This window comes from Hipposideros armiger, unplaced genomic scaffold (assembly GCF_001890085.2).
Source record: "Hipposideros armiger isolate ML-2016 unplaced genomic scaffold, ASM189008v1 scaffold_315, whole genome shotgun sequence".
In the NCBI taxonomy this organism is placed as follows: Eukaryota; Metazoa; Chordata; class Mammalia; order Chiroptera; family Hipposideridae; genus Hipposideros; species Hipposideros armiger.
This window is the reverse complement of record NW_017731665.1, coordinates 431,943-443,289: the sequence shown is the minus strand read 5'-3', so window position 1 is coordinate 443,289 and position 11,347 is coordinate 431,943. Positions and strand designations below refer to the sequence as shown.

Here is an 11,347-nt window from a genome sequence, read left to right as displayed (position 1 = left end):
TGGGTGTGGGGCCCGGGAAACAAGACCAGCCCTGCCCTGGCCTGGGAGCCTGACCCTGGCCAGCCTGTGGCCTGGCTGCACGGCACCTTGTATGCAACAGGGATCCAGTACAAATGAGCGGGAGGAACTGGATGGAACAGGAGTAAATTGAATGCAGCTAGTTAGAAGGTAGCATTCGGGAACTCACTTGAATTAAAATCCTTCCTCTAGTGTTTGTTGGCTAAACCTTGGTTTCCTCAAAGGGTAATCAAGGATTGAATGACATAATAAATGGGAAATACCAGTCACAGAGGAAGCGACCATAGTGGTAGTTATTACTATCAGGGTGGAGCAGAGAGAATAGCTAGCTGGGAAGCCTGGGATTCTAGGGCACTTCCAGCATGAAATGGTTCTGTGACCTCCAGGACCTACCTCACAGCACTGTTGTAAGAATCAAAGGAAAGAGTACAGGTGCAAGCCTCTTGCAAACTGTAAAGTATTTCATAAACCCAAGATGTTTGTATTATGATTTACACGGCGATTATCTGTGTCCTGATGCATTTATACCCTAGTCCACTTGAATGTGCCTTTTGTGTAACTTAACGAGGGGTGGGGAGGTGGTTTCCAAGCTACTTATCTCAAAGCCAGTAATGGTGGTCACCCTGTGTGACTTTGTATAACTGGGAGCTGAGGCCTTTACTGATTGGGTGAACCTGCACGTGAGGGAGGTGAGGATGAGACGATGAGGCTGGTGAGGCTTTCCAAGAGCTCTTGCAGAGTTTGTATGAACACATTCTGATTTGTGCTGCATCTGGGTGGAAGTTCTGAGCATATCACAGATAGACAGAACGCTGAGATCTGGCAGCAGCCTGGGTTGGATGACTGGAGAAAGCTGTTAATCTATCCCATGTCTGCTGGGTATGAGGAGGTACCTTTATACTTCCTGGAGTTCTAGAAGAAGGGACACAGGACCCTCCAGTGACTCCCCTCCAGGTCATGGCATTATGCGAACATAGTTAGCTTCCTTTGTAGGACTGTACCAAGCCTAATTGATTCTATTTTCTCTACCCTATCCCCTTCCTACGGCATCTTTTCCAGCTACTATACGCCCCCTAAAGACAGAGATGGTGTATGATTGTGCACCCATGGCCTAACACACTGCCAGGCACATCTCCCCAATCCCAAGGGTTTATGGAACCTATCTCACTCTAACCTGGAGATCAAGGAGGCTCTCGCAGTTTATAGGTTTCAACAGCTGGGAATGCAGCCCAACTGCTTCCCAAAGACATACAAGAGAAAAGGAGCAGGGGTGGGGTTGGGGGATGGGCAGGTGGGTATATCATTACTCATGTCTAAATCTGATGACTAATTAATTTACAAATGCCAACTCACCACAGACGGTGGCGTTCGGACTCAACTGATTTGAGGAGGGGAGTAAAAGTGCAGACAGGCTGTCGTTCAGGTTATTGAGGAAAACCAGGAAGTGGGGAGGGAGCACAGGGTTGAATTAATTGGGGGACATGTAAATGGTGAGCGCTATCTCCAAGGGCTTCCTGTCTCCAAGGATGTAGGAGACAGTGGGGTACATGAAGGGCCACTGTGAAGCTTACAGAGGGTGGTGCCAGGGCTGTTCAGAGCATCATGGCGGCAGGAGCCCGATCTGGTTTTGAATCTGAACTCTATCTCTAGCCTTTGTGTGACTTTGGGCACGTCACTCTTCAACCCTCGGCTTCACATCTCTAAAATATGGACAATAATATCTGCACAGAGGGTTGCGATAAGGAACAAGTAGATAACAAATGAAAGCATCAGGTGGTTTCTGGCATTTATGACATGTTCAGTCGGTATAAGTTTATTATTATTTCACTGGCTTGTGCAATGCACTCTTCTGAACCTCAGTTTCTTCATATGTAAGAATGGAATACGTGAGAGTGACTGGCACATAGTTGATGCTCAAGGAAGGTTTATTTTTAACTTTATTAACTTTCATTTTGAAACAATTTTAGATTTAAAGTTGCAAAAATATGAGAGAGTTACCCTGTACCTCACACCCAAACTTCCCCTAAAGTTAACATAATACAAAATTATAGTATAATGATTAAAACCAGAGAATTAACATATGCACAATGTGATTCTATTAACTAAGCTGCAGACCTTATTATAATTTCCCCTAATGTCGTTTTCTGTTCCAAGTTCCAAATCAGGATCCTGTGTTCCATTTAGTTGCTGTAACCCTCTTAGTTTTTTCCAATTTGACAGTTCCTCAGCCTTTGTCTTTCATGACCTTGACATTCTTGATGAGTACTGATCAGTTACTTGGAAGAAATATTTCTCAATTTGGATTACTCTGATGTTTTCTCATGATTAAATTGAGGTTATTCACTTTGGACAGAAATACCACAGCAATGGTATACAATTCAGTGGCATTTTGTGCATTCACAATGTTGTAAAACCACCACCTCCCTCTAGTTCTAGAACATTTCCATCACCCCCAAAAGAAGCCCCTTACCCATTAGCAGTCACTCCCTATTCCCATTCCCCAGCCCCTGGCAATCACAAATCTGCTTTCTATCTCTACAGATTTTCCTAGTCTGAACATAGAAATGTAACCATACGATATGTGACCTTTTGTGGTTCTTTCGGGTTTCTTTCATTTAGCATATTTCAAGGTATATCCATGTTGTAGCATGAATCAGTGTTTCATTCCTTTTTATGGCTGAATAATATTCCGTTATGTGGACAGACCACATTTTATTTTATTTTCTCATTCCACAGCGAAACCTGGCACAGGTGAGAGGCTGGGACTGGGAGGTGAGGGAAGGAAGGAGGAGACCCGTGACTGGCAGGAGGTACTGTGAAGTATGGGGAGAATGGCCAGGATTGGCACACTGCAAAGTATAGGACTGTATTTACTTACACCATTGGTTCTCAACCTGTGGGTCGCGACCCCTTTGGGGGTCGAACAACCCTTTCACAGGGGTCGCCTAAGACCATCGGAAAACAAAAAGATATTTACATGACGATTCATAACAGTAGCAAAATTACAGTTATAGAGTAGCAACGAAAAAAATTTTATGGTTGGGGGTCACCACAACATGAGGAACTGTATTAAGGGGTCGCGGCATTAGGAAGGTTGAGAACCGCTGACTTACACGGTGCAGACAGTGCTTATGGAGGGAACTGCCAACTGTCGACTGGGTAGCAGATTGCCTTGAAAGTTTCATTTGTAGAAAAGGAAAAACAGTTGTTCTTGAGGAGGGGGAGATGACCCAAGGATGGGAGAAGTGAAACTCCATCTGGGGCCTGAGAAACTGGTTCTCAGTGGCACCAGCTTTCTAGGGGCAACCTCGGTCTGCCCACCTGGCCACCAGAGGCTGGGGCTCAGATTGTGGTAGTAGCCCGGAGGAGCACGCTCAGGAAGCAGCTAGTGCCCCCAGGGGCACGTGCTAACTGTTTATAGAGAAAGGGGCGTCTCCCTTTTGGCAAATACAACAGTTGCAAACTTCTATGTATACAAAAGGCGTGCTGAGGAGAGCAAACATTTTCATTTCCTCAACGTCTACTCCAGCTGCTCCTTAACTAGCAGGCCCATTTCGTTTTCCCCGAGCGGGTGTGGAGACCGAGCCTCGTGGAGAGGTGATCTACGCAGCCTGCCCTAACCGCTCAGGCCGTCCCCCTACTCCCCGCAGTATTCCCAGCGGGCGGCGGGGAGCTGCGTTGCCTTGGGCGGAGGGCGGAGCCGCAGCGCGCTCCTGCTCCCGCCCCGCAGCCTGGCGCGCGCGCCGTGCGCGTGCCCGGGGCATGAGGCAGCGGTATCAGGGGGCTTGGCGGTGGCCGCGGCCGCGGTGGCATCTCTAGCTCGGGAGACTGCCCCGGGCGTGGGCGGGCGTCCCGGGCCGGCGTCGCGGGAGCGGGCTCTGCGGCAGCGCCGCGCACGGGCCGCCGGCTGAGGGGCCAGCGCCCTGCGCTTGGCGACTCCGGGGCTGGGCATCCCCGCCCGTTGGGTCGGCCCCAGCAGCTGGAAGAGGGCGGGCGGGGCTGGGAGCAGGCCCCGCTAGAAGGGCCGCGCCGACGGGGGCGGCCGCAGCGCCGCGGGCTCCGCAAACTCCCTGCCCGCCTCCCGCGGGGCTGAGCGCAGGGCGGGACCGAGGGGTCCTGCTGGCGGCCTGACGCAGTGGAGGCGCCGCGCTCTGCGCAGCATGAGGGGCCCGCCGCCGTCGTCGCCGCCGCCACCGCCACCGCCGGGAAAGCCGCGTTTACCAGAGCGGCGGGCGGCGTGAGAGTGCTCGGGGCTGGACTCCCCTCCGCCGCCGCGGCGGGCGCTGCAGGCAAGTGTGCACGAGGGTACCCGCCGCGGGCTCGGGCGGCGCCGAGGGCTCGGGTGGCCGCCGCCTTGCGGACCCTCGGCATTCTGGCCGCTCCCTGGTGTCTGGGGTCGGCCTCGAGGTGGGACTGTTGGAAGAGCTGATTAGACATTACCGCGGTTTTGTGAGCATGTGGTGCCTTTGCAAGCGGACCGCTGGGGCCGCCACTTGGGAAATGGATAGAGGTTAGGGTCTTAAGGTGCGTGTACCTGGGTGGGACTAAACACCGGCTTAACTCTGCTCGTCTCGCTGACAGGTACCAGTGACCCCGGCTGGGGAAGGCTCCGAGCGCGCGGCAACATGGCTTCCCCGCCCCACCAGCAGCTGCTGCAGCACCACAGCACCGAGGTGAGTTGTGACTCCAGCGGAGACAGTAACAGCGTGAGGGTCAAAATCAACCCCAAGCAGCTGTCGTCCAACAGCCACCCCAAACACTGCAAGTACAGCATCTCTTCCAGCTGTAGCAGCTCCGGGGACTCAGGGGGTGTCCCCCGGAGAGTAGGCGCCGGAGGTCGCCTGCGCAGGCAGAAGAAGCTGCCCCAGCTGTTCGAGAGGGCCTCCAGCCGTTGGTGGGACCCCAAGTTCGACTCGGTGAACTTGGAGGAGGCTTGCCTGGAGCGCTGCTTCCCGCAGACCCAGCGCCGCTTCCGGTACGCGCTCTTCTACATTGGCTTCGCATGCCTGCTGTGGAGCATCTATTTTGGGGTCCACATGAGATCCAAACTGATTGTCATGGCAGTCCCTGCTCTGTGCTTCCTCGTGGTGTGTGTGGGCTTTTTCCTGTTTACCTTCACCAAGCTGTATGCCCGACATTACGTGTGGACCTCGCTGGTTTTCACCCTACTGGTGTTCGCCCTGACCCTGGCTGCCCAGTTTCAGGTTCTGACGCCTGTCTCAGGACGTGTTGACAGCTCCAATCATACTCCCGCAGCCAAGCCCACAGACACTTGCTTATCTCAAGTGGGGAGCTTTTCCATGTGCATCGAAGTGCTCTTTTTGCTCTACACCGTCATGCACTTACCTTTGTACTTGAGCTTGTTTTTGGGAGTGGCCTATTCTGTTCTTTTTGAGACCTTTGGTTTTCATTTCCGAGATGAAAACTGCTTCCCCTCACCTGGAGCAGGGCCCCCACACTGGGAGCTGCTGAGCCGGGCCCTGCTCCACATCTGCATTCATGCCATTGGGATCCACCTATTCATCATGTCCCAGGTGAGATCCAGGAGCACCTTCCTCAAGGTGGGACAGTCAATTATGCATGGAAAGGATCTGGAAGTGGAAAAAGCCCTGAAAGAGAGGATGATTCATTCTGTGATGCCAAGAATCATAGCTGATGACTTGATGAAACAGGGGGACGAGGAGAGTGAGAATTCTGTGAAAAGGCATGCTACCTCCAGCCCCAAGAACAGGAAGAAAAAGTCTTCCATACAGAAAGCCCCTATAGCATTCCGCCCATTTAAGATGCAGCAGATTGAAGAGGTCAGTATTTTATTTGCAGACATCGTGGGCTTCACCAAGATGAGTGCCAACAAGTCCGCTCATGCCCTGGTGGGTCTCCTCAATGATCTGTTCGGTCGCTTTGACCGACTGTGCGAAGAGACCAAGTGTGAGAAAATCAGCACCCTGGGAGACTGCTACTACTGTGTGGCAGGGTGCCCTGAGCCCCGAGCCGACCATGCCTACTGCTGCATTGAAATGGGCTTGGGCATGATAAGAGCCATCGAGCACTTCTGCCAGGAGAAGAAAGAGATGGTGAACATGCGTGTTGGGGTTCACACGGGGACCGTCTTGTGTGGCATCTTGGGCATGAGGAGGTTTAAATTTGATGTGTGGTCCAATGATGTGAACCTGGCCAATCTCATGGAGCAGCTGGGAGTGGCTGGCAAGGTTCACATTTCCGAGGCCACTGCAAAATATCTAGATGATCGGTACGAAATGGAAGATGGGAGAGTTACTGAACGCCTTGGGCAGAGCGTTGTTGTTGACCAGTTGAAAGGTACGTGCATTTCTTTGCCTTGTCATCTCCCTCCCCAACCCTGTTTGTGTTGAAAAAAAAAAAACAGTCTCTTTTCAGCATCAATATCTGGAGGCAGATCAGTTGTTATCTCCGGACACCTTACCATGGGGGCATCTCAGGGCCAGTGGGACTTTTGCTCCAATGAGTCAGATATTACAGATCTGTTCACACCGTGGCAGTGTTGACCTAGATGAAACCTTTAGAAAGGAGAACTTTGAAAATGCATTTCCTACCAGTCGGCTGTTAATATTTCTGAAATTCTGGGTGCAGTCTGATGAATGTAAGGGGACCGGAGCCCTGCAATCTGAACTTTGAGGCGCTTTAAGAAATTGCCTCTGCATTTCATTTGGTTGCCCTTAAGTCCCATCAAAACGTTTCTTTACGCCTTTTCCCAACAATGTGAAGGATAAAACCTTTCTCCTGTCTGGACCTCCCTTTGCTGGGACAAGGAAGTTGGCTCAGCCCTGTAGGACTCTTGAGAATTAGATGGAATTGTATACCGCTAAGTGTACACTGCCTTTGCCTAGGTCTCTTTTAAAAAGATGTTTGCATTTCAGCTTTCAACTTTATTTAATGATACTTTCTTATCGTGATATTTGACTTACCACATAGACCGCAGCATTTTAAAACATTGAATTTTTCAAGCCACCAGGCGATTTGGAAGTGAGCAATGCACCCAGAGCAGTGTTTCGACTCCCTACCCCCAGTCCCTCAGATTTGTATCTGGTCCCTTGTCTCAGTCTTGAGCTCCTTCTGCTATTCTTGATGTTTCCACTGTGCTGCTTCTTTTATTTTTCTTATTTTTCATGTAGGACAAAAATTTTTGAGATCTGGGAAGTGATGTTTAAGTCAGTGGGTTCAAAAGTAAGGATTCTAAATAACAAACACGTTTTAAAAACTGTCCTTATGTTTTACTAAAATCTTCCAGATTGAGGGGAGCATCTATTTTGGAAGTATGTAGAGCAAATTGCATTGATTTTTAAAAGCCTAAATTTGTAAAGCTATATTTATGGTGCCTACACGTTGCATAATTACACAGTGAAAAGCCTCAGGAAAGGTAACCCTCAGAAGGAGAAGTAACAGCTTAAATCAGAGATGGGAAAAGTAATAGTGTAAATCAGAGGTGGAAAGGGATTGAATTCAAGGGCCTAAATAGGTTGTCAGCTTTAACATAATCCTGTATGCTCAATTGACATTTTCTTTTTCTGCTTCTGATCGGAGTTCTCCATGTCATTTACTTATTGGTTATCTGGTGAGGGTGCTTTATCCTTCTCCTGATTTTTCTTTATTATTGGGTTGTCGGAAAAGTCATGACACATTTTTGCAATGAAAAACAGAAAAAATACGTCATGGCTTTTCTGACAACCCAATATGTTAATGCTAGTAGTTGAAGAATTTATGGATGTAGTAGAAAAATATTTTCACCTGATAATTCCCTCTACCTAGAGAGCTCTAAATGCTACATTGATGAGGTCAGAAACTACACTTTGAGATTCTGTCATGACGAGTGTTGTTCCCTGTAGGAGGGTGGCCCCTGCTCTCGAACCTGAAGGTGCCAGTGGAGTGGAGTGTGGATGTAATTCCTGCTAGAGATTTTGGCATTTTGAGGATCTGAGTGTTGCAGGCTCTGTCCTCAGGGATAGTGGGTCAGATTCCAGAAAATGGAGCTGTGATATACTATGTTAAATTAAGTATGACAATGATAGCAATTCTGTAAGTAGTACTTTGAACAGGGTATTACTTGAATTTCAAAAATAAAAACATGTAATCCTTAAGTATGTCTGGAAATCTCCAAGTCTTTGATCTTTTGGCAATATTCATTTTTGTTAATTTATAGGTAATTTTATTTTGAATTTTTTGCTGAAAGGTCTAAAGACACAGAAATGCTAGAGTGGATTTGTTGATTTTTTTTTTTTTTACCTCAAATAGTGGAAATTTGGTAAACTCACTTTTTCTTTAAATTTTGTACACTGTATATTTATAAGGAAAAGTTTTTGTATTGGATGGGAAGTAAGGAAGGAGAGAAGGCTTAGCTGAAATGGTGATTTTTAAAAATATGGTATTTTCTTTTTTAACTGTTTACCTGAGACCGTGATTTTTGCTTTATTCAGTTCATTTTGAAAACCTTTGTGGACAGGAGTCCACTAATAGAGAATATCTACACAACTTCTGACCCTTTCTGAAATTGCACAGTTCACTTCTCCAGACATTTGCACAAATCTGCTCAATTGAGATGATCATATAGTTTGTAGAAGACACTTTTCATGTATGGGGTTAAGGTATATATGTAAGATTTCTTTTAGCCTTTGCTTGAGGCAGATATTTTCTTTGTACAGCATTGGGCATTAGCCTTTACCTTTAATTCCCTTTTCTGATAACAGAGTAAAAAATACCCATTAAAGGACTCTAGAAATGAACATTGGTAAACTGGGGAATTCCAGAACTAGCCTGGCAGCGTGAAAGGAGGCTCTTCCTCTGTAATTTATCTGAACAGGCTTTGTGGAAGGGAGGACTTTTATTATTTCTGCATGTGCACTCACTCTTTGAAAATCTTTATTGTGCTCTTACGACGTGCGTGGAACTGAGCATACACAGATGGTGTCATGACAGTTCCTGATCTCGGTGAGCTCACAGGTATGAATGTGGTAGAGTATGTAGAGTCAGGAACACTTTCAAGAGGTGCCTGTACTTAAGGTGATTTTGAAATTGAGCAGTGGTTCTCCAGGTAGACGGAAGAACATTCAGTGCAATGGGAATAGTTTGGGCAAGGGCTTAGAGCTTGTTTCTTGGTGGATTGGCAACTAGGTCAAGGAAGGCTGTGGGTCACACAGGATGGAGTTTGGATTCAATCCTGTAGGAAATGGGGAGCCACTGATAGGCTTTATGCAGGTGACCTGCATAAAATTTGCAAAAGCCAGCTAAAGTTTTCAATTTTAGAAAGCTTACTCTTTCAGTTCTAGGAACTGTGGGTTGGAAGGATATGAGCCTGGAGATTCATGAGCTGTTTCAGTAAGATCCCAGGCAGGATTGATAGCAACCTGAACCAAGGTAACAACAGTGGCGATGGAAATGATGGGACAAATATGAGAGTAGTAAGGTCAACCTGATTGGACTTAGAACCAGATTTAAACATTTGGCTGGGGGAGGTGAGGGGCTTGATGGTTTGAAGGGAAGATGGCATTCCAAATTTCTGGAATGGACCTGGGGACAGTTTGGAGTCAGGAACGGGTGAGAGGCCTTTGAAGTTTCTATCGTATGGATGGAGAATGCAGGATTGTGTTGCAGAGTATGACATAGGCCAGGAACCCTTGGCTTGTTCATTCATTCATTCAACAAATAAATTATTTTGTGCTGGGCACAGTTCTAGGTGCTGAGGAAATAGCAAGGAAACAAAACAGACAAAAATTCCTGCCTTTATGGTGTTTCCATTCCAATACAGCAGTCAGACAGTAAACAAATAAATAAAATATAAAGTTTGTTTTGTGTTAAGTTCTAAAGAGAAAGCATAAAGCAGGAAGAAGGATATGGAATGTGTGTGTGTGAAATTTTAGATAGGGTAGCCAATCACTGAGAAAGAAGGTTAAAAGAATTTTCAGCATAGGACTAGGATTTTGGAAATGATTCAAAAAGTGGGGAGCAATTATTATTAAATATAGGGAGAAATAGTCTGACTTGAGTGATGGGAAGAAGGTTCTTTTCACATCACTGGGACCAAGAGGGTGCTGGCTGTTCTGTTCTGCCTTGGGCCACAAGCAAAAAAGCGAGACATTGTCTAGAACTGTTGGTTTTTCCTATCATAGGTAAACAGTCTCAAAGACAGAAGGTGAAACTATCAGAGAATGTCTGCAGACATCTTATTTTTCTCCCTTAAATATTAAGGAAGATAAAACAAAGGTGCTTAGTTATTCCAGATTCACCCCCACAATCATGTCTTTATAGAAGGGAATACCCAATAACTAGCACATTCATACTTCCAGAAATAAAACAAGACTTTTCCCCCAAAGCCAAGCTTTTAGGCTCGTGGAGCAACTGGGGTTAAGATCCTCTGATGTGCCCTGGAACAGCTCGTCACCCACTGGCTACCTCAGACGGAGACTTTCACCATGTGTAATAGGTGGCACTTAGAAGAGTTCCTGTCTGGCCCCCCGTCTGGGGCCACTCCTCAAAGTGACGGTGCTGAGGACTCTGTGCTTTAGCCTTTGCCCATAGCTGTCCCAATCTGGAAGTCTGGGCTCTCTAGCTCCCTGCCAGCTAGGAGCCTTGGCCAAGGACCAGTTTTGGGTGCAGTTTGTTTGCTCAGGTGCACCCCTTGCTTCACCTGATGGCTTGGATAGCTTATCCCCACCTAAGCATGTAACCCTTTTCACTGTAGTCCTAGCCTGAAATAGACAGCTCCGTTCCCCTCTTAAGTCATGTTGAAGAGAACTTTCATGCTCACCTGTGTTCTTGAGCGGGCTCTCTTGTGCACATGGAAACACAGCTTCTTGGGCAAGTGGCAAAGATAAGATGAAGCAGAAAATCTGACATGACAACTGGAATGGGAGATGACAAACAGCTGTGGAGTCATGCTTGGGTAGCCCCTGATGACAATTTATTCAGGCTCCTTCAGACCAAATTACTATATGGCTTCTAGCAAGGAGCACACAGCTGTTAATTCTGAGGACCAGCCTTTGAGTAGACCTAGCCTTTGGCAAGGGATGTTAAAGATAAGGTTTTCTGAACTGCAGGTGGAATTAAGAAGGGTAGTCTTTGTAGGTAGAATCACTAAGAAAGGGAGAAATTAAAAAGAAGCAAATAGAGGGCCGGCCGAGTGGCGCGTTGGTTAAGAGCTGGCTTGGGACGCCAGAGGGCCCCGGTTCGGATCCCACATATGAGGGCCAGTGACACTGTCCTCCACAGCTAAGATGCTGAACAACAGCCCAACCTGGAGATGGGCTGCCATGAGTCTCCGGTGATGGCAGGTGGGTTGCCATGGGCTACCGTGTGTAGC

General features: G+C 47.6%; 1 protein-coding gene across 5 annotated transcripts in view; it reads left to right on the top strand.

The window, feature by feature from the left end:
* Positions 1-3,544: 3,544 nt before the first annotated feature.
* The window catches only part of ADCY9 (adenylate cyclase 9), a 136,928-nt gene continuing 129,125 nt past the window's right edge, over positions 3,545-11,347 (top strand). For 3 of the 5 annotated variants that reach the window (XR_002126000.1, XR_002125999.1, XM_019660326.1), the window contains exons 1-2: positions 4,229-4,307; positions 4,600-6,336. Coding sequence is in view for 3 of the 5 variants with exons in the window: in XM_019660326.1 (XP_019515871.1) it covers positions 4,644-6,336 (1,693 nt within the window). In the remaining 2 variants the exon portion in view is untranslated. Of the gene's footprint in view, positions 3,616-4,228; positions 4,308-4,407; positions 4,426-4,599; positions 6,337-11,347 lie in introns of those variants that run through there. The other 2 variants (XM_019660327.1, XM_019660329.1) reach the window with 2 other exon arrangements.